The sequence below is a fragment of the Pseudorca crassidens genome, chromosome 5 (genome assembly GCF_039906515.1).
Source record: "Pseudorca crassidens isolate mPseCra1 chromosome 5, mPseCra1.hap1, whole genome shotgun sequence".
Classification (NCBI taxonomy): Eukaryota; Metazoa; Chordata; class Mammalia; order Artiodactyla; family Delphinidae; genus Pseudorca; species Pseudorca crassidens.
The window spans coordinates 76,608,344-76,631,985 of NC_090300.1; the positions used below are offsets into that span (position 1 = coordinate 76,608,344).

The 23,642-nt window shown below is 35.4% G+C and overlaps 1 protein-coding gene and 1 pseudogene across 1 annotated transcript; both read right to left on the bottom strand.

Moving 5' to 3' along the window:
• Positions 1 to 243: 243 nt before the first annotated feature.
• Positions 244 to 23,547, bottom strand: PPP1R2 (protein phosphatase 1 regulatory inhibitor subunit 2). The gene is made up of 6 exons (XM_067738488.1): positions 23,157 to 23,547; positions 13,098 to 13,205; positions 11,295 to 11,372; positions 10,655 to 10,752; positions 4,879 to 5,046; positions 244 to 2,713 (listed from the first exon to the last, which is right to left on the bottom strand). The coding sequence occupies exons 1-6, from the start codon at positions 23,276 to 23,278 to the stop codon at positions 2,667 to 2,669; spliced, it is 621 nt and encodes a 206-aa protein (XP_067594589.1). The 5' UTR covers positions 23,279 to 23,547; the 3' UTR covers positions 244 to 2,666.
• Positions 10,048 to 10,164, bottom strand: LOC137225634 (U6atac minor spliceosomal RNA; annotated as a pseudogene).
• Positions 23,548 to 23,642: the final 95 nt, after the last annotated feature.

The following is a 23,642-nucleotide window of genomic DNA, read 5'->3' on the forward strand; positions in this document are numbered from 1 at the left end:
CATGTATGAGACATTGAGACTGAAGAATTTGGCCAAGAGCATTTTCCTCACTTATAAAGTGCTGATAAGATACCTGTTCTGCGTGGTTGTTTTGAGAATTATATATTGGACACCTAGCACAATGCTGGGCAACTAAACAAACTACTCTGTCACAGTGTAGTTCAAGACCCTCTCCTGGTATCCAGAACATTTAGCCAATGGAACACGATAGCTGGGTAACAAGAAAATAAAAACCACACACAATCGTCATATACTGTATTTTATTACAATATGTTCGGTGTACTAATTTAAGAGGAAAAAATGTAAACAAAACGGAAGTCTAGGGAAAAATGGCACTTTGCTTTAATCTTCAATTTAAAGTTATTTTTAACAATCCATTTATACCATTATATGTCTCAGATTTTAAAGAGCATCATTGCTGAATTTCAGACTGAAAAATAAACAGAAAAGATGACATCAGAGGAGTTAAGCAGAGAAGAGATATTGATTAAAAAATTGAAAGTAAAATCTACTTTGGCTAGAACTGAACACTGACAGATAACTTTCTCCAAAGGAAAATCTAACTTGAGTTATGAAGGTCCATTTTTTGTATAGTTCAATACTGTGTCAATTAGGAATTCATGACGATGAACAGTTTTACTCAGTCACATTTGACTACCTAAAATCCTACTGGGCATGCTATTTGCCATGTCTTATTCCTCTTACATAACTATCTACTTCCTGAAACCAGAAATGCAAGTTTGCCTGTGATTTAAGTTTCAAGAAATAGTTTGTAGAAAACACCAAAAGGATCAGTTGTTAAAGGTCTTACCTTTTCTTCACTGTATAGCAGCTATTTCTACAAATAAAGAGCATGTGGATACTTTCTAAGGACTCGAAATGAGAAAACCAAAAACAGAGGTCTGTGCGCATGAACATATGTACACACATATGTATAAGCTTAAATACCCCCAAACAGGTTTAAACAGGTAAGAATACCTCAACATTCTAAATTCAGAAAGTAGAGATAAACATTGTTTATAAATCAGTAGTATTACTAGCTAATATGTTTTAGTTAGAACACTATACCTGCAGTTCAAAAGTACTGATTGGATTCCATTAAAAAAAAAGACATTCAAATTAATAAAAACATTCTTCTAACAGCAAAGAATTCTCCCACTTCTTATTTATTTTGACATATTGATATTTCTATAAACTTGCAAGTGGAAGAAAAGCTGTTCAATAAAAGGCAATTCATACATACATACAGTATACAGAAATTATTTTAAAGGTCTGTTCATATAATGGATTCCTTTGGTACTAACAAAAAATTAAGATACAAATAATTGACTAGAAATGAAACCATCACTAAACTAAGATACACAGGAACTGCACTTCATTTCAGGGAAGAAGTCCAAATCTTACTGTGTTAGAAGAATAAAGTACATTTGTCATAGTATACATTATGATATTCCCTTAAAGCAGGAACTATTTAAGGTTTTTAAATTTAAAAAGTGTTCAGATTTACTTCTGTCTATACATTCAGGAACTATCATCATATCACTGGTTACACACAATTCTCTCATCATGCAAAAAAAACCCCCAAAAGCCTCAGTTAGTTGTTTTCTAAGGTCTAATTAAGTCAAACAATAAACTAATAATAGCACTTTAATTAGCAAGCTGTAAATCACAGAGGTGTAGAAATTCTGCAGTTGAATTGTATTTCCTGTCTATAGTACTGCTGCTATTCAATCTATTTTCTCCACGTATTAGAAGAACTAATAGGCATTGATAGTCAAAATAAGATTTTCATTGTTGCAGCAAATGACAGAATATGTGAGAAAAGGAAAAGTTCCTAATGTCACGACAATCTTTATGATCCTTTATAAAGGTAAAGGATTCTGTGCATATGCGTGGAAAGGAGTAAGAAACAAAGGTAGGAAGTTAAGACAAGTAGATAAAGGGAATGCTGAGACTATATTAGAATTATATTTATTTAAAAAACTGATCTGAAGTCTGCCCATCGAGAGTACAAAAAAAAAGTCAGAGCAGACGTTAGTGCAAGTTTAACCTGATAATTTATTTGTGGAAAAAGCTAATTTTGATGAGAAAAAGTTTAATCCTTTCCTTGTAAACATAAAAGAAACTCAACAGGAATTTTAAAGGTAGTATACCAGAAAATGCAACAGTAACTCTTATAATTCTTTTCAATTAAACAGACAAGTTGAAGATGCATGTTAAAATACTTTTCAGACTGAATATTTATCAGCCTGTATGATCTGTTGTTCCAATTGGATTTTGATTTTTAAAAAACCTAATTTTTATAAGAGCTATCACATCTAGAAGTGAAGAAAATAAATTAGATCCCTTCTCCCTCCCCAAAAGATATTAACTTCTAAAGCATAAAAAGCTATATATCTTATACAAATTAACCAGTGTTCTTACAAAAGTAATGTAGTTTTGGACTGATGACATTATGCTGTATTTGTGGTGAAGTACTAGGCACAAGAATATATGTATCAATTAGGCATTTTCAGTCTATTTAGTCTCTAAAGTTATTTAATTCTTGGCAATATATAATAACTGGTACGCATTTTGGTACTTAAGTCATGAATTGTAGAGAACAAGAAGCAGTATGTTATAGTAACGGTTTGTATCTGACAATTACTGTGCTGAACGAATCCCTTCTATGAGCTCTGTGATTTGTTTTGCAGTTGGTCACATGTAGTAGATCCTGCAATGATAAAAGAAAAAACAGCAACATAATTTGTTTGTTGAGTATTGCCAAACTTGGAACTACCTGAGCTAAAGTTTCCTTCCACTGCTACGTATGATAAACAAATAGAAAGATCTAAAAAACAAGTAAGATATATTTCATGCAGACTGATCAGTATGGTATGAAAGAATCTGTATACCCCGTAAATAATATAAAGAGCAGAACAGGTGTATCTATTTAAATGACAGGACAAACAGGTTTCAGGTTGAACACTTTTGTGACTAAATCACAGGTGGATAGCTAAGAGTTTATTACAACTCAAATATCCAGAACTATAAAAGATTTGTGTTTATGATATAAAAATGATAAAAAAATTTCCTGAGAGTCTAAACATGCCACATTTCTTTTTATAAAAACAGTAATAAAACAGCTGGGGATGGGCAGGAGTGTAGAAGAGGGGGAAAAGAAGGAAAATGATAAAAAAGTAATGGGTGCCATAGATCCTTGGAGATTTTAAAAGCTGGTAAAATTTTTTTAAGGGCCCAAGAACAGAAAATAAATAATGAACTTTCTTCTCTATGCCTTATTATGTAGTCTTTTCTATCTTTGTGGACGTTTTTGAAGCGAAGCAGTATATACTCCTATGCAAGGAGTACTTCATCTCCACTGAAGAAAAATCGGCGTTAATACAAATTTTAATCATCTATTACACTTAAACGAAAAAAATGTATTTATGTGTTAAATCTGTGAAATCCAATGTTTTAGAAGCAGAGACAGACAAAAGGTCAGATTTATTTTTCAAAAGCTGTGGCTTAAAAAACAAATCCCTTTAATATTTGGCATAGTGGTGCTGGTACAAATTTCCATTGGCAAATGAAGGGTATTCCCAACGCTTTGTTAGAGTCGCTACAAATAGATACTGAAAGTCTGAGAAGAAACTGATGAAAAGTTATAACCCAGAAACATCTGCATTGAATACATAAAAAGAAATCACCAAGATATAGGTAACAGGGAAACAAAGACCAACTAGGAGATAGGTCACCTAAAAATGGATAATAAATTTAAAGAGAGAGAAGAGAGAGACATACAACAATAATTACTCAAGATAAAGTTTGTTCAAGTTAAACAGACTATGGTGAATAAAATGGAAAGAAAATGCTGTATGAAACAAACTGAAACGCAAAAGCGTAACATGGAATAACAAAAAAATATTGTCATCCTGCTATTATAATGAGCACAGTCATCAGGTTCTACCATAGAATCACTTATATTTCATATGTGCTCACCAAAACAATAATATAATAATTATTTACTTTCCTGAGACTTAATCATCCAAGGCACAACATATAAAAGTAAGTTACTAGGGAGGGTGGGAGGGAGGGAGATGCAAGAGGGAAGAGATATGGGAACATATGTATATGTATAACTGATTCACTTTGTTATAAAGCAGAAACTAACACACCATTGTAAAGCAATTATACCCCAATAAAGATGTTAAAAAAAAAAAAAAGTAAGTTACATCTCCACTCAAAAGCACCAGTTTGCAGCACAAAGAGTAGGTAGATGGGCACAAAATCTGCATTAATGGTATAGAAGATTCACCTTTGTTGAATGCCAGAATAACAGTTTATGAAAAATAAATAAATAAAATCAATTTTCTATGACTGATCGAGAGTCGGTAGGCTGCAGTGGCTGCTTGTCTGAGACTTAAAACAAACAAAAATCAGCCAAATAATTTGTTGACCCAACAGTCAAAAGAATCAACACTGGAAAGCCATGACATACTTTATGCCTGAAGGGATGTTAAAACAAATCTTCCATGTTAAAAACACGTTTCTTTAAAAAGTTTAAACCTTAATTGACATTGTTACGACAGACAAAATATGATCTGAACCATTAAAAACAAAGTATAGCTTAATATGAAGACAAACATCATTGCTTAAAGCCAAGTAGACCAAACAACATAAGACATATAACATAACATATGGGCTTAAATCAACTCTGAGCATAAAAACATTATTTTGAAACTGACCAACAGGGGTTGAAATTTTCTAAACTTTTGGCATAAAAAGTGAATTTTAGAAAAATTTTCTGAGGTTCTTCAAAGTTGCGAGCAAAATAAAGTATATTATTTAGGTACAAAGGACCACAAGTGTCTCAGTGATATTTTCAAAACACCTAACCTTGATTTGATTCTTCTGTATTCATGCTTTCTCCAGCTGCAGTCTCTGACATTTCTTCATCCTCCTCCTCATCACGTAGGTCTTTTGAAATTAATTGTCTAGCTAATTTAATATTCAGTCCTTCATTGTAGTGAAGCTTCCTTTTCATTTCAAACTGTCGCTTTTTTTCTACAAGATACAAAAAAGTAGGTGTCTTTAGCTCAAAGACTGGCAAACTACAGCCTGTGTCTATTTGGTAAGTAAAGTGTTATGGAACACAGTCACACTCATTTGCTTTTGTAATGCTTAAAACTGCTTTTGTACTCAATGGCAGAGTTGAGTAGTTGCAATAGAGACCATATGGCCCTCAAAACCTAAAATATTTACTGTCTGGCCGTTTATAGAAAAAGTTTACCAACCTTTGCCTTAGATGCTTCAAGTACATCTTAATGGGAGACTAAGAGTAAGAGCCATTAGTAGTTATATTTGTGAAGGAAATTTAAAGATATAGGAAAATTCTCCAGATAGAGATGAATGGGAAAAAAGGAAAACTATAATACCATATACATACTATGTACAAAGCCTGCGTGCATGCACATGTGCACACACACACAAAATAAGACTCGGCAATTAACAACCATTAATTCTGGGTCAAGGAACTATGGGGTAATTTTAATGTTTTCAAGTTTTCTATTTTTATAATTCAGAAAAAATTCCTTTAAAAAATTCTTATTATCCATTAAGAAATCGCCATGATTTAAAACATTGCTGGCTCTAAAGAGGGAGGGAGGGAGGGAAGAAGGGACGGGGAGAGGAAAAAAAAACAAACATTGCTGGCCTAAAAACATAACCTCATTCCCAGAGTAATTTTAAGAAAAATGTGTTATTAGGAACAGTAAAGTGATTCTAGACTATTCTTTATTTATAGTCTTCACCACAGAAACAAAAATAGCTGTAAATCAACACAACTGACCATATTTTATCAATATATAGCACTTTAAAGATCAACTTTAAGAAATATTATAAGATTTTAGAATTTCTTAGACCAGTAAATTGAAAAACAAAAAAGGAGTCGACATAAAATTGCCAACTGTTTATTTTGTCAAGAGCATTAAAACTCATTCACCATAGGTTTATTATGGTATTCATAAAAATATTTTAATGCCAAAAAGGCATAAGAGAAATCTCTCAGAATAAGGCTATTCAAAGTACTTTCTCTATGTCCCCTAATTCCCTCTATCAAACCCACATCCCCTGCAGTGGAAGCGCGGAGTCTTAACCACTGGACCGCCAGGGAAGTCCCTCCCTTTAAGTTTTTATTATCTATACTTATTTATGTTCTAAACACTGGCATTTACAGTTGTCACTACTGATCAGTCACTTTTCAGCCTCTATTTGGGCTGGGAGAAGGAAAGTTCCGAGATCAACATCCATATCATCATCCCATAAACATTTGTTGCAAACTACCAAGATCTTACCAGCCATCTTTCTCCTTCTCTAAGTTACTTTTGTGATTTGTTTTACTCTTTGAGTACCATATTGTAGAAGAAAGTAAAAATTTTTTAAAAAATCAATAAAAGACTAAATCCTCATGACTAAATTTTTAGTGATGAGTTTCAGATGATGTAAAGGCCAAGATTAAAAAACAACAAAAAATGATTCTAATTGCCTCCAATACCAGATACATTTACTAAAAAGGTAAGACTTTTTCTCAGTACAAAGTAACACATGTTCTTTTTCATGCAACTTAAAAGAACTTACAAAGTTTAAAAAAAAGCTAGAAACTTAAAAATCACTCAATCTCCACACTCAGAAATTATCATATTTTATGACTCAACTTTTTTCTAAAAATGTATTTTTTATAAAAATGAATCATACCTTGTTGTATGTATATGCTGTTTTCTCACTTACTGTATAGTTAGAATGACAACGTCCCAGGAAGTCTCAGTTTATGCCTATTGTCTGATGGAGCTGTATTAGTGACCCTTTTACTCTTAAAATAATCCAGAGTTTAGACAATAAAGTATATGAAGATAGAGTAAAATTCTGCCACGTACATAGCAGATCTACATAATTTTTAAAAGGTTATAAAGTAGTGAGTTATAATTTAATCCCCTAACTTGGTCAAAGGTTTCTGATTTCCCCCTTTGTATTTTCATTGTTTTTTATGATGTAATATACAGTTGACCCTTGAACAACGTGGGGATTAGGAGTGCCTACTCTCCTCACAGTTGAAATCCACATATAACTTTACAGTTCGCCCTTCATGTTCACAGTTCCGCATCTGTGGATTCAACCAACCGCAGACTGTGTAGTAGTGTAGTAGGTATTTAGTATAAGTGGACCTGCACAGTTCAAACCCATGTTGTTCAAGGTTCAACTTACATATTTGTGCATCTGTTCTATTATTTTCTCAACATTAGTTAGTGTTTTTTTTTCGTTTTTTTTGTGTTTTTTTTGCGGTACGTAGGCCTCTCACTGTTGTGGCCTCTCCTGTTGCGGAGCACAGGCTCCGGACGCGCAGGCTCAGCGGCCATGGCTCACGGGGCCAGCCGCTCCGCGGCATGTGGGATCTTCCCAGACCCAGGCATGAACCCGTGTTCCCTGCATCGGCAGGCAGACTCTCAACCACTGCGCCACCAGAGAAGCCCTAGTTAGTGTTTTTTTAAACTGTGCCTTATAATCCTTTAGTAAGTTATAACCAGCATTTTAAAAAAATGAAACAAAACAGAATAAACTGGATAGAACATATCACATATAGTAAAGGTTAAGTAATGTTTTGTGAAATTTTAATTTTTATAATTTTATGTTTACATGTATACTGAGTGGCACTTGGTAAAAAATGTTTGAGAAACATTGAAATAAAGCCTGGGAAACTGAATTGCTAGAGCAAAGGGTGTCATTTTCTTTTAAAGCTTTTGGCTCATATGTTGCCATATCGCCGTCCAGAAAAGCCAAACCATTTTTCACACCCACCAATTGTATATGAATAACTTATTTCTCCACATTCACACCAAAAGGGATATTGTCATTCTTTTTAATTTTTGTTGATCTGAAAGGAAAGAAAGGCACCATGACGCTGTTTTAATTTGTAGTTTCTTATTCCTAAGAGTTGATCTTATGGTATTTTTCTTTTGTCAATTATACTAATAGTCTAAGAAGATGATTTCTTTTTAATTCTAAGAGATATTAAACTCAGTTTTGCTTGTTATATATTTTAGTTTTGCAATACTCAAAATTTATTATATAATTTATGTATTTATTTTGTAGAAAGCTAACATAAGTGGTCTCAACCTTCTTTGAATATTAATTTTACTTATAATCTTTGTATGGCAGAGCAACATAATGCCAAAGAGTACAAAAATTTTCAGGTTTCAGGCCCAGCTCTAATAATAATCAACTATCCATGTGAACTTGACAAGTAAATTATCCTTTTTATACTTTCTTTGGCTATTTTTAAAAATAATATAATGGAGAATATACCGATTATTTTAAGTTATTAAAAGTTAATATTTACTGAGTACTTACAATATGCCAGAATCAGTGCTAAGTGTCTTAAATTCTTTATCTCATTTAATACTCAAAAATGACTCCAAATATTTTTATAGCCCCCCCATTTAGAAATGAGGAAACTGAGGGTCAGAGAAATTAGGCAAATTAGGTAAGTGACATACCTAGAGTACAAACTTAGATCTATCTGACTCCACAGCCAATATTTTAATTGTTATGTTACTAGTTACAAGATAAAATTTTCTTTTTCTTTTCTTCTTTTTTTTTTTTTTTTTGCGGTATGCGGGCCTCTCACTGTTGTGGCCTCTCCTGTTGCGGCATCTCCTGTTGCGGAGCACAGGCTCCGGACTCGCAGGCTCAGCAACCATGGCTCACGGGCCTAGCCGCTCCGCAGCATGTGGGATCTTCCCGGACCAGGGCACGAACCCGTGTCCCCTGCACCGGCAGGCGGACTCTCAACCACTGCGCCACCAGGGAAGTCCCCAAAATAAAATTTTCTAAGAATTTCTTTAATAAACAAGGATGTTCAGACATGTAATTTATTTAAAAGCAATAAACATCTGTATCAGTAATTCTTACTACTGGGAACTTGAACTTGTGAAACTGTAACTAGTGAAATGGTTCCCCCTGCTGGCTAACTCCTGGAACTACAATTTGAGGGAAAATCCCTTAATGAAACTGACAATAGAGGTTAATAAAAAATTCCCTGTTCTCAATAGATCACGTTTTCAGAGAATAAGGAATCAACAAACTCTAGGAACAATTTCTATCTGAAACCGTTTCAAAGGCCTTTGGGGTATATTTTGGGAAAATAAATCAGGAAGTCACTGAGGATAGATAATATAATACAATTTGAGATTATGCTATATGTTATATTTCTTTCTTGTATAGTACTCAAACTATCATAGTTTTGTTCAATACACTACATTCTAAAGATGATAGGAGGGAATAGCAAATTGTACCTTTACAGCTACACATGACAAAGATCCTGACAGTTAACTAGCAAATATTCAGAATCGTAGTTCCTAAGTTTCTAAACTTCTTTACAGTACAGGTAGTTTCTGCATTTCAAGCCTTCAAGTAAACAAACTACTCGATTTCTTTTTTCTTTTTTGTGAGGGTGTGTGTTTTTCTTGCATCTTTTTTCCTACATACATAGGCTTGGTCTTCCCTTTTAAAAATAATTGAAGGGACTTCCCTGGTAGTGCAGTGGTTAAGAATCCGCCTGCCAATGCAGGGGACACGGGTTCAATCTCTGGTCTGGGAAGATCCCACATGCCGCGAAGCAACTAAGCCCGTGCACCACAACTACTGAGCCTGCGCTCTCGAGCCCGTGAGCCACAACTACTGAGCCCGTGAGCCACAACTGTTGAAGCCCGCGTGCCTAGAGCCCGTGCTCCGCAATGAGAAGCCACTACAATGAGAAGCCTGCGCATCGCAACGAAGAGTAGCCCCCACTCGCCGCAACTAGAGAAAGCCCACGTGCAGCAATGAAGACCCAACGCAGTCAGATAAATAAATTAAATTAAAAATAAATTATTAAAAAATAATTGAAAATAAACTATATAAGCAATTTTCAGTTCCTGTGATTATACATTCACATCCTTCAAAATTACAAAAAGCAACAAAGTGAAATATTTTCCATCTTTCCTTACCTCCACAGATAAGAACTATTACTTGTAAAAACAGGAACAATGAATAGGTAGCAATGCCTTAACTGTGTATGTACTGTGTGGGCTAAAAGAGCCTCTTTCATCCTTGTTGAGAGGGCTATCTTTATCTCCTTTCCTGTGACACTTCTGTTCTTTCTGTTCAATGGGACCTAACAAAAATCTTTATTCCAAGTCTGACCATCTTGATTCATTTGGTAAGCTTCACCACTGCCTTAATACAGAAAAAGCACAAGCAATTGAGAAATTAGCTCTTACTGCTATCCACTTTAAGATCATCCAAACACTCAATGATCCTAAATGTATTAATTTAATAAATATTTACTGAGCATCTACCTGGTATAGATGCTTGGTACAAAGAAAGGAACAAAAAGTACAAAGAAAGGAACACATGTTAATCCCTTTACAGACAGTAATATTTTCTTGAAATGGGGGGGGGTGTGGAGCTGTCATACAGTAAACCCACACAAGTAGAATCTGAATTATAAAAATGTTGCTCCTTAATCTCCCACCATCCACTTCCTAAAAAGGAAAACCATTTGACAGTCTTCTATATAATGTATTTATCTTAGCAAAAATTATTAGCAATGCTAAAAGCAGTAAAAGAAAGAAACTACCTCGTTCTTCAGGTGAGAGGTCACTATCCTCATCTTCACTGCTTTCTTGTTCACGAACTCGACACTTTGGCTCTGAGCTTTCAGCAGCAGCAGTTAATCTATACAACAATCATTTAAAAAGAAATCAATACTGTGATAGTCTTATATTAGTTGAGTGTCTCACTCTACTTTTTAGTCTCATAAAAACATCTAAAGATCATTAATATGCTAGCTATAACCTGATGAGGAACATAAAAAGCAAGAGAGTGGGACTGTATATAGAAACCAATAAACAAGAAGAGTGGAAGTTGACAAACCCATGAACAGCAAATAGAGTTTTTTTCCAGGAATTCAACTTATTTTGCCTTTCTCACTTCTATCTTTAAAACCCAGGTGACAGGATATTAAAAAGCAAAAACAGAAAAACCTCCATTCAGGGAACTGACACAGGGAATCTGTGTACCAGCTTCTGGTTCTCAATCTACATACCTTGATTTTAACCTAGAAATAAGACTATGTAAGTTGCTATGAAAAAACCAGATAAACTTATTTATTTAGCACATGCTTTTTATTTACACTTGTACAAGTAAAGTAAAATGCCTTTAACTCTGCAGAATTAAAAACAGCATGAGAAAAATGCTTTATAGTCATCAATACTTACTTCCTAGCTAAGATATCTGGGGTCAGGGCTTCAGTGGTTTCTGAATCACTCAGTGCATCTTCATCATCACCTACCATACTAGGATGATAAGCACATTATAAATTAATACCTGAACTATAATTTTTCAAGCAGGAAAACAAGGTAGAGAAACATAATTCTATTGACTAAAAGTATCAATGTATTTATGGCTCTGTTGTCATCTTTGAAGTTTAATTTTACACTGTTTCTATTTGATGCAAATATTTAAAAGTATAGCACCAATCAAGAAAAGCCTTCAAATAATTTAAAAAAAAGAAAAAAACATGCAAAAAAAAACCCCACTGCAACTATAAAAATAAATACTGAAAACGCGAATCATCTGGAGGGGGAAAAAAAAAAACTTCAGTTAGTCCATCCAGTGGCAGGGAAAAAATAATGCAAAAGAACCCTATCCAGCTTTAGAATATGTATTTGTACATCAACCTGAAGATAAGACACAAATGATCTATGCAAACACAGGTTAGGTAAAATAACAAAATTAGATCCTAAGACCTAATTCAGGAAGTTTAAAAGCTATTTAGCTTACGCAATCTACTCTCTAATGAAATATTTGCTCCCCACATAATTGCGAAAAATGGTTATCTTTATTATTTAAATATAAACAGTTTTAAAATAATGGCTACAGCTATTTATTTTTGAATGTTTGATCTTAATTTTTTTAGGATAGTTATCTCCAACCAACACAGATAAGGGATGTCTACTACCTTTATTGAAAAGGAAGAAAGCATTGACTTTGGCTTCTGGTACAATAGAAGTTTTAGTTTACGTTTTAAAGTATATACCTGTAATTAGGAGAAAAATAAGGATCACTTTCATAAATGATATGTCTACTTCTTCCCTCAAGCTTTATTAGTACTGAGTTTCAGTATCTGTACCTCCTATTTCATTATTTTTCTCCCCTTGTCACAATCATGTTAATTCTTGTTTTTACTGTTTTTGCTATTATCAAGTTATCTCAACTTATCTTCCAAAGTTTCATCCATTGATTTAAAACAGAATTTAACTCTATTTTAATAGTAACTTCTGGATTTATATTGTTTTACTTCAGTGACAAATACAAAATATTTCGGTCCTGAAAATCTTTATTTTCTTCAATACAATCTAGGCATGATCTGAATTAGGTATTTCTAACTTATTTAGAATCTCATTATGTTTATTGGTGCCGTATTTTTGTCTTCATACTAACTACAGCCATACACTATCATTTTACAACTCATTAAAAACATGATAATGAGTCATTTGAGTCTGGAAGACTCAAAACTAACAATTACAATGCAATTATATGAACTACAATATCATGTAAGTTCAAAAATAAGGACATGAAACAGTAGTAATGTCCACTTGTCTTTGCATGGATTAAAAAAGAGTTACCATCTGTGAAGTTATCCCTTTCTGCAAAGAGAATGAATAAGCCCCTGACACCTACTTAGGAAGCAAACAAGCCCAGCTCTCATCTTCCTTTACAAATAGATGACTTTAAGGAAGGCAAAAGTCACTTTGTATATATCATTAGCAGCTAGGGACCACTGAGGTGCAATTAATAAACATTTACTACTATAATTATAATGTAAAAAATGGATTCCATAAAGTTCCATATTACTTTTACTATTACACAAAAATATGCAGTTGAGTTATTAATTAGTGTTCCAGTAACAAATATAACAAATATAAAAAAAAAGATTCAAATCATCTGTTATCCAGAAGCTCATGTCAAATGCAAAATGGAAACAAGTCAAAAAAGGAATGCTGTGTACAAAACATTACCTATGGTAAGGAGTGCTAGGTTCATCTATTTTCATTAAACCATAGTCTTTGTCTGCTGGATGATATGTCGCCAGGATGTTCATTTCATCCCACTTCTGGGACTTTTTACTACAATAATAAGAAAAAAAATTTTCCTCAATGTAGTGAAAGATACAAAATGTACACATCTAAAATTCACGAACATCCAAATCCCACATTGCAATTTCTATTTGACTGCTAACTTCTATTTTTACATCTACTTTCTTGGAACAGAAACTGACTTGGGTAAAAGCCATAAGTAACTACAATAAAGTGTCAGTAAATATTTTACAGAATACTTAGTGCCCACATATTAAAAACACATTACAGTTGTCCCTCGGTATCCTCAGGGGATTGCTTCCAGGACTGACACAGATACCAAAATCCAAGGATGCTCAAATCTCTTCTATAACATGGCGTAATATTTGTATATAATCTCTGCACATCCTCCTGTATACTTTAGACCATTACTAGATTACTTATAATGCCTAATACAATGTAAATGCTATGCAAATAGTTGTAAATACAATATAATACAATGCAAATAGTTGCTGGCACATGGCAAATTCAAGTTTGGTTTCTGAAACTTTCTGGAAATTTTTTTTCCAGAATATGTTTGATCCATGATTGGTTGAATCTGAGGATGCAGAACCTGTGGATATGGAGGGGTAAACAGATTCTTCACCAGACATTCAAAAAACGATTACATTATGACATGTTTAATCTTCATCTGGCCTATAGAGTAACAGCAAAAGCTGGAATTTACACATTGCCTGATCTCAGTAGTTAAGGATTTTGGATCTACGATATATTTTTAATAGTTTGATAAAAAACACAACAAGAATATTTTCCTTGGCCTAATTTTTTTTAGCAGTATCTATAACAATCAAAATAATCATAACATAAAACTACAGAGAAAACCTCATTAAATTCAGATACCATTAATAAAGATTTAGATTGCACATAAAATTATACCTCAGTTGTTTTTTTTAAAATTTAGAAATATAACGATTTGCTGATAAATGGTTTCAGATCACCTGGAATAAATCTACTTAAGAAAACTAGAAATGCTTTGTAAATGCTTTATGAACATCCATTAGTGTCCATTCAACAAAATATTTGTACAACTACTAAGGTGCTCAATAATTAAATGCCTTAATTACAAATCCTTATCTACTCATTAAAAGGACATCAACAACCTCTGTGCCAGCCAACAATCTGTTACATATACAATTTGTGACTTGGTTATATACTTAAAAATAAAACTACCTTAAAAAAAAATCAATGTAGATTTTACACAGATTCAAATCATCCTTTCCATATTTGCTCAACATTGGTGAGGTTTTACTGCAGATATTTTCAATTTTCCTAAATCTACCAATACCTGGATCTTGAACTGCTCTTGAAGAAAGATAGTTTTAAAATTTTAATATTATATTCTCTTCTCCATGTTCTGAGTCACCTTAAAAATTACATGTGCCCACTCGTGGCAGTTGAGCCTGACTTTATGTTCTTCTGCTTCTACCATAAAGGGCCCACAGTGTCCTCATTTAAGGCTAATCACTGTTTTCCTTCATATTTTTATTGTGGTAGAATATACATAACATAAAATTCACCATTTTAACCATTTTTTTTTTTTTTTGCTATTCGCGGGCCTCTCACTGTTGTTGCCTCTCCCGTTGCGGAGCACAGGCTCCGGACGCGCAGGCTCAGCGGCCATGGCTCACGGGTCCGGCTGCTCCGCGGCATGTGGGATCTTCCCGGACTGGGGCACGAACCCGTGTCCCCTGCATCGGCAGGCGGACTCTCAACCACTGCGCCACCAGGGAAGCCCCATTTTAACCATTTTTAAGTGAATAGTTCTGTGACATTAAGTACATTCACATTATTGTGTAACCATCACCACCATCCATCTCTAGAACTTTTTCATCTTCCCCAGCTGAAACTCTGTACCCACTGAACACTACCCCTCACCCCCGCCACAACAACCATTCCATTTTCTGTCTCTAAGACCACTCGAGGTACCTCTTATAAGTGGACTGATGCTGTATTTGTCCTTTGTGGATGGCTTATCTCACTTAATGTCTGTATGGTTCCATCCATGTTGTGGCATGTGTCAAAATTTTCTTCCTTTTTAAGGCTGAATAATATTCAATTGCAGACTAAATGTTATTAACTACAACTTCCTTTTAAGCCTACTTATCCTTAGTTTTATCAAGAGGCAAATGTTGGCCTAGATATACTCCACAGGTGACTGCCACTACAACTCCCATTCCCGCCCCCCACCAAACAGAAGTTTCTTCACCATGAAAAAATCAAAATCTTAAGTTTATAAGAAGCTAAAAATTAATGGGTCATTTATTTTTCAAGCACAGAAGTAACATTTCTTCTTCAAAAAACTGCTTTTTTATTCATTCAGCAAGGTACTCACCTGAATTTTCAACTAATCAAACTTAAATGTTGCTAGTGTGTGTATGTATATAACACTTGATTGAACTAGACTGTGTATATAGATGTTGCTTTAAAATAGTATTGATTTCTTTAGATGCCTAGTTTCTGACCATCAGAGTAATAGTTGGTCTTGTGGCAAAAAACAACAGTAACATACAACTGTGAGATAGATGTTTAAGGTTCAAGTTCCACCTACCCTTCATTAGTCCTGTTACTATAGGCAAGTCCAACAAACATTCTCTCTTGGGCTGTATTTACTCTACATGGAAATTATAAAAAATGGAATTTTTAAATCTAAAGTTTTGTTACAAGTCTGGAAACCATATCTCACTTAGCACTGTGAGAATGGCTTGCGATAAGGCATTCTGAAAAAATGTTTAAATTGCTTATGTATGAATGCCTTCTCCCACTGTCCCACATGAGTCAAAATTTAAATGATTTTGAAATATTTATGATCTGCTACAGAATGAGTTTTTCTAAAAAGCAGTCAGTTTTCTATTTGACTAAATCTACAGTTTCAGATTTGTATTTTGCTAAATAGCTCTATTATCTACAAATTTCTGTAAATTTAGAAAGCAAATGATTTAGGTCTTCTCATGGTCATATTCTACATAAGGAAACTCACAGTGAAGAGAGATACACTTTAAAGATTTTAGACAGCAGAAATGATCAAGAAGCTTCTGATCAGAAGGATAATTAAAGACATATACAAATTTTAAGAGAATTAGATTAATTTTGTAAAGAAAGCAATTCAATTAATAGACAAAGGGAGACCCATTATATGGTAACTCAATGTTCCCTCCTGATAGACAAGGCCTCTGAAATGATAAGCCAGAGTTAAGTCCGAGTCAGAAACACAAAAGCACAGGTAAACGTTTCATAAAACCTGTATTAATACAGTCCAATTAAGATTCCCTATTAAAGATATTGTAAAAGATAACTAGCACATATCTATTTATATAAAGTTCAAGAGCACGCAAAAACTAAAATGTATAGGGATGTATACTTAGGGAATTACCGTAAAAGTCAGGATAGTGATTATATTACAGGGGAGGAGACTGTGATTGGAAAGGACAGGAGACATTTCTTTTCTTTCTGTTTTTTTTTTTTTAATATTTATTTATTTATTATTTATTTTGGCTGCACCGGATCTTAGTTGCGTCATGCATGAGGGATCTAGTTCCCAACCAGGGATCGAACCCGGGCCCCCTGCATTGGGAGCGGGGAGTCCCACACACTGGGCCACCAGGGAAGTCCCAGACAGGAGACATTTCTGAGGTGATGGAAACATTCTTCTTCTTGACAGGGGTGTTTGCTTTATAATTATTCCTTAAGCTTTAAAATTACATCTAATACACTTTTCTGTATGTGTATTAAATTACAATAAAATATTTAAAAAATAAACACATACAAAATGACTTTGTTAGGTGTGTCCTAATCTCAAAGTAAAACAAGCTACTTCCTAAGTGATGCTAACAATATTGAATTAAAATGACAATTTATCATCATTAGAAGAATGAAGATGGCCCTCTGAAGTTACAGAGGTACCCCCAAACACCCTGCAAATCTGTTCTGTGAGACAATGATAGAAGAAAAAGAACTGAACTGTAGGATATAAGAAGAAATGATGTTTTCTTGAAATTAAGGATAAAATTTAAAAATCACAATCCTAGTACCTTAACCCACTAACAATTTTGATTTCTGTATATTCTTTCCACTCTAACATATACGAAAAAATACCCAAGCTATTAGTATATATAAAAATAGACAAAACAGTATACATATAGTATATATAAAAATAGCTTCTATATCAGTATATGTATTTTATCATAAGCTGCTTGTATTTTCTAGTCTTTACCTTTTTAATATTACATGCATAATATTCAATAACAAACTATTTACCTAATATTAGATATTTAGATTGAATCCAGTGTCTTCCTACTTAAAGTAAAGCAGAAATGAACATTTGTGCATATTGTATTCAATGACTTTTCAGGATAATTTGCTAGGACAAGCATATCTGGGTTAAATTTATCAAGAGCTTTGTAGTTCACTCCATGTTGCCATATAGCTTTTTTTTTTTTAAAAGAGGACTATTTGTAATGTCCCCAAATAACTGCCAAAACTTTGCCAGGATTGGGTATCTGTGTGTGTTTTTGCCACCTGAGAGGTATAAATTGATATTTAAATGCTGTTTTATGTTTCTCTGCTCATTACCTAATAAATCATATGAAAAAATGCTTATTTTACTTTCCTTGTGTGAATTGTTTACATCCTTTGCCTATTTACTGGAAACATTCTCATTGAGTGAGTTCTTTGTATCTACATAAATGTAAAGAACTCATTCAAATTTATGAGAAGGTTTAAACCACATTATATATAACTCCAAGATATATATAAGATTTAAGCTATATTATATAGAACCACATTACATATAACCTAAATTTTTCCCATTCGCTTGCCATTTAGTTTACTATCTACTATAAACAGAATTAAAGTTTTATATATCCAAAGCTTCACTCCACATCTTCACCACAATACTAAGAGGAAAAGAACCTTACAACTGTCAAGATCCAGAGGAGGTATTATCTTGCAAAACCATGAACTTTCAGTAAGGGCATAAAACAACAGACTCCAAAGAATGCTGGAAATTCTTAGGAGGAAAGTAATGAAGTCGAAGAAACTGTCTGCAGAGGACACTGGATATGGAAATTAGCATCTCTTAAATTCTGGTAGAATTAACATCAGTTGAGTAACAAAACCCAAGGAGTGAACTTGGTTTATTCCCAATACTACCACAAACTGTTCGTGTGACCTTCTTTGGGCCATCATCTCCACTTACAAAAAACAGGCACAGTACCACTTACACTGAAGATCTGCTGTGAGGGTGAAAGCACCTGCTAGTTTCAGCTCCCTCCTCCCTCTTGGGTGATTGGTTTTCCGGCAGCCTAAATCTGCACCAGAAAAAGTCACCAATTCTCACTTTCACTTTGATAGCTCATATGATGCCATCTCAAAGACCTACTCATACTTCTTGTTGCTTGTGACCTTCTCGTTTTTACAGTTTTAGCTGAGTTTGGAGTGGGAAGCAGGATTTTGCTTCAATGTGTTAAACTTTAACCCCACATTTCAAGAAATGGTTCTTTCTTAAATGAAGATTCAACTTCTGTAGGTTGACAAAGTACAAGCCTTTGAAGCTTGAACAATTAAACTAAGACTTAAAAATAAAAGCAATTAGTAAATAAAAGGTCACTTTTGGAAAACTTTACTCAGTGGGCCTTTGACCGTATTCCATATCCCTTTATAGGCAGAAAAAGACAAAGCTGAAGCATGCTTATATAAAATTATATTAAAGGAAATTAATTTAAGCACAATTTTTCCAAGCAGAATTTGCCTACATTACCTAAGACTACTACAGAATTTGAATTGAACACAGTGAATCCAAAGCATACTGTGTACAACAACCCCAAAAGTGGGGAAAATTAGATTTCTGTATTTCTAATAGAATAAGACCAACATTTGAGGGTGAGGTACGGGGTTAAACACTTTACATTTAGTAACTCATTTAATAATTAAACTAGGCAGGGATATAATGAATAACGCACTGTAAGTCACAGAGCTAATAAGTAGCAAAGGGGATCTGAACCCAGGCAATCTGGCCCCATATTAATCACTAACCTTTAACACTTCTAATAAGATAGGCTTTAGTAACACAATATTTTCAACAATTCCAAGTGAACATTTTTCTCACTTCAATATTTCTGAAAACAGAATATGTCTTAAAATGGATGGCATCTTAAAATTGGCAGTATTTTTTCTTTCTTGGTGCTACCTAAAATCATGGTACATCTTAGAATCAATGGTGTCTTGTTTTTGATGAAACACACGTACTTACTAGATCTGTTATGTCTGACCTTCACAGGTTGTTCACTATATTCAAAGCATCCAGAAAGAATGGGAATTCCACAATCACAGTGATGACAGTGGTGTTCTAATTAGTTGAGCAGGGTGCTGCAATATACTGACATTATCTATGCCTAATTATGTGGATTTACAGACTATATCCAGTTTTAATTGAACTAACCCTCAAAAAGTGGTACCTGACAAATGGTACCTGAAGAAACCACTGAAGATAACAGTACCAATGCAAAGTACAGAGAATAAGAAGATAACACCACTGGGACATTAAAAAAACAAAAAGGTTGGACAAGAACTGTATATAAAAAAATCCTAAAGACTACTTGAAATACGGCAGTATATAAACCTCACTTTAAGTATATATTGAATCTTGAGATATTATCTAATGGTAGTAGTATATGTATATAAATCATAAACAAACATATTTGAAACATATTTCAAGTTTTTCCTACTAAAATGATGCACAATCAAAAAGTTTAGAGACCAGTGGAATAGCACAACTCATGACTTAAAAAAAAAATCCCTTAGTAACATCTCTTTATGTTAAATAAAATGTTCTGTTAAATTATACCCTCTCACAACCTGATGGCGTTGGGGTAGGGAGTGGTTTGTGCAGAAAAGGGAAACTACCACTGTACTTCACATGATAATGGCACCAATGAAAGTTATTCGTGGATTCTGTATTTGCAAATCTGACTACTTGCCAAAATTTATCTGTAACTCCAAAATCAATACCTGAGATTTCTGTCTCTCTGACATGCATAAAGCAGGGAAAAATTTGAGTTGTCTGATGCACATGTTCCCAGCTGAGACTAAACCTTGCTTCAGCTCTCTTACTGTAAATGTGTCCTTTTTATCTATTTAGTACCATGTTTTTTGCTTTTCTGGTGAATTAGCCGTTCAAAATGGCTCCCAAAGATTGTGCTTAAGTGCTGTCCAGTGCTCCTAAGCCCAAGATGATTGTTATGTGTCTTATGGAGAAAGTATGTGTTAGATAAACTTCATTCAGGCATGAGTTATATATAGTGCTATTGGCCATGTGTTCAATGTTGATGAATCAACAATATGTATAAAATTAGGTGGCTTTAAACAGAAACAGAAATTTTAAAAGGTTATGGACTGATTGGTTGATGAAAATGTTGTGACCAGAGGCTTACAGGAACCTAAGTCTGTATTCCCCCTAGGAGTAACAGTTCAGTATTAACTAACTCAGTGTTTGTGGTGACTTTATAGAGTGTCACTACTGAGAACAGTGAGAACTGACTTAAATCCCCGGTCATTTTCACATTAATATGAGATTATTTTACTAATACTCTGGCTCCAACATTTGAAGTTAGACCATTACACCGTACTTTTTAGTTTCTGAATTTTAAGTGCATTGTACTTGAAAGAGCTATTTCGGTCCTTTATACATGAAAGGGAAAATACTGGTTGTACTTAAACATTATAAAAAGTTTGTTTCAAATGTGTTCACCTATACTTTCATTGTTTCTGTTCAAAGAGGCTCTCATAAAGTCACTAATATTGTTTGCATGAGCTGTGCCATAAATAATAATGTGTACTGTATTACGAATAGAATTAGTTTATTTCCCTTCCAGTCAAATAACACTTACCATGAAAAAACCCATCCCCTTTTACTACTTAGAGCTAAACATCATAAACCTCAATGAATTAGGGCTTGGTAACTGCCTTTGAAGACAGGACTATAACCTCCTAATTTACATAAGTCAAAGTCAACTGCCTTGCAAAAGGCCCCCTTTAAGTCAATCTGCCCTGTTAGCAGCTCCTAGAGAAGGAGCAGCCCTATGTAGGTGAGACAGTCTAGTATAGTGGCTTTCCAGGCAGAAGGACCTGGAGGTAAACCCCCGTCAATTACATAAAGAGGCCAACACACAGAGTGGGGCCACCAGAAATTACAGCAGACCAAAGTTGAGAATAAACAGAAGCAGGAGCAAAAGACAGAAGAAAGTAATAAGCTACTTGGTAGCCAAACAAAAAGAAGCTCACACTGGAGAATAGGTAAATAACTTAAATGCTAGTGAGAACCACATTCTTGCTGCTGAACACCCTGAAATCATATAAAAGCCTTCCATAGTTTGTTTTGTTATTAAGACTATCTTGGTCTTTCTGTTATAGCTATGCTCTGGTAAGATTATTTTCTTAATCCCATTACAACACCCCCCCCTTCCCATATGAAGCGGCTTACCCCAAATAGAGGTTTGAAAATTGCATGTTGGAGAACGTAAGAGAGTCAAGCATCCAAAAGAGAGTGGGAGTAGGAGAGGTGCTAGACAAATTAAGGTCCTTTCCAATCCCCAAAGGCCATGATTCTGAGCTGTGATCCTACTTAATGTTTTCCTCTAGGTAACACAAATCCCCATAAATTTACCATCACCAAACTGTAGTTCCTTTTATAGCCCTAAAATGATCCTTTTGAACAGGTGTGCCCTAGTTCCAATATTCAAAGTTTTCGGGAACATCCTCATTTTAGCTTTATGACTTCACAGATTTCAACAACTTTTCTTAGGCCTTACTTCCAGAATGTAGAGTCCTTATGTGTTTAGTATCTTAGAACACCCAAGCCCCCGAGGACTTCTAACCCAGTGTTGTATTTTACACTATATATACGGTTTTGCACCTTTTTTTTTCCCCATTGAGGACTGCACCTTGGATATCTTTCTCTGCACATTAACATCTATTTCATTCTTTTTAAAGGCTGGTCTGTTTTCCCATTATACTAATGTACCATAATTAATATTTCACCAGTCCTTCTTAAGGGACCTTGGGTTGTTCCCAATTATTTACTATCACACACAATGCTATGGGTCAACATCTTTTCACATATGTATTTGTGAGTATGCAAAAGCAACTAAGTTATCACGGGATCATTTTAAGTTGGTACTTTCTGAACTGTTCTGAGCTTACATATGTCTTTCAAGAGGAACAAAGACTAGAAAGCGCTCAAACTCTCGCTGCAGATGCAAAAATAATTAGCAATAAGTAGCTTTCCATTAAATATAGATCAGACTGGGAAATTTTCGGTTTCTTTTAATGCAGAGATAATGACAAACCAGGAACCAAGAGAGTGAATCTGGCATGATTCTTGTGGTAATGTTCACCTAAAAAGGAACGACTATGGCAGAAGGGCAATTAGAAAAATGGAGAAATTATCTCTTTTTCGGAGGAGTCTCTTATTAGCTTGCGAGTAGACCTTAAAGGGCTCCCAAGCCAAGAAAATACACTTTACTCATTGAATTTAAGACACTCCGATACGAAGTGAAGAAATAATAAATGCTTAACAGGTGAAGCTTTAATTTCAATTTGATTCTTTAATATTCCCAATTTCCAGAAGCTCAAAGATCATGGTGTATGTTTTCAAGTTATTATATATGCGTATATACTTAAAACCCACACAACAAACGTCATAGCTCCTGTCTTCTTTATAATCACTCCACCCCTCAGCCTGGCCGGCGGAGGGAGACCCGAGCGGCACAAGGGCCGCATCTACGCAGCCGCCCCGCCCGCCCGCCCGCCCGCCGCGCTCGGTGTCCGGGGTCGGGCTGGGGGTCGGCAACAGTGCCGGGGGGCGGGGAGGGCGAGGCCGCCCAGGCGGGGAAGAAGGGGTTGGCCAGGCCGACCCGGGCGACGATGGCCGTCCCTCGCGGCTCTTACCTCAGCTCTTCGTCGACACTCCTGCCGGGCTGTTCGGCCGATGCCACCACAGAGGAAGTCGCAGCGCTCTTGTTCTTCAGGATCCCCTTGATGGGCCGGTGCGAGGCCGTCGAGGCCGCCATTGCCCGTCGCTCCGGCGGTCGGCTCAGCGTCGCTGCTTGGCGCCGGGTACAGGAAGGAAAGGGCTGGGCGTGAGCAGAGACTCGCCAGTCAGCCGCCAAGCCCGCCTGGGGCTGAAGCGGCCGCACCTGCTGTCGCGGAGACAGCCACCAGAATCGTTGTCACGACACAACGACTCGGACGCTCTGGCGTCCAGCCGACGCCGCGTGGCTAGCGGTCCTTAGCGCGCCGGGCGGCCCTTACAGCACCCTAGGCTACCCACACTTCATCCGCGGCCCGCGGAGAGAAGCCGGCCTAACGCCGGAGCGACGCCGACGCCTAACCCAAGCGGGCCCGCCCTCTCGCGATATCTGGGGAGGGGCGGGG

Coding starts and splice junctions, on each gene's coding strand:
- PPP1R2 (XM_067738488.1), bottom strand. CDS start 23,278: ATGGCGGCCTCGACGGCCTCGCACCGGCCCATCAAGGGGATCCTGAAG. Junction 5,047..10,654: donor CCTCTCACCTGAAGAACGAG/GTAGTTTCTTTC, acceptor TGTATCTTGTAG/AAAAAAAGCGACAGTTTGAA. Junction 2,714..4,878: donor TACAGAAGAATCAAATCAAG/GTTAGGTGTTTT, acceptor TTATCATTGCAG/GATCTACTACATGTGACCAA.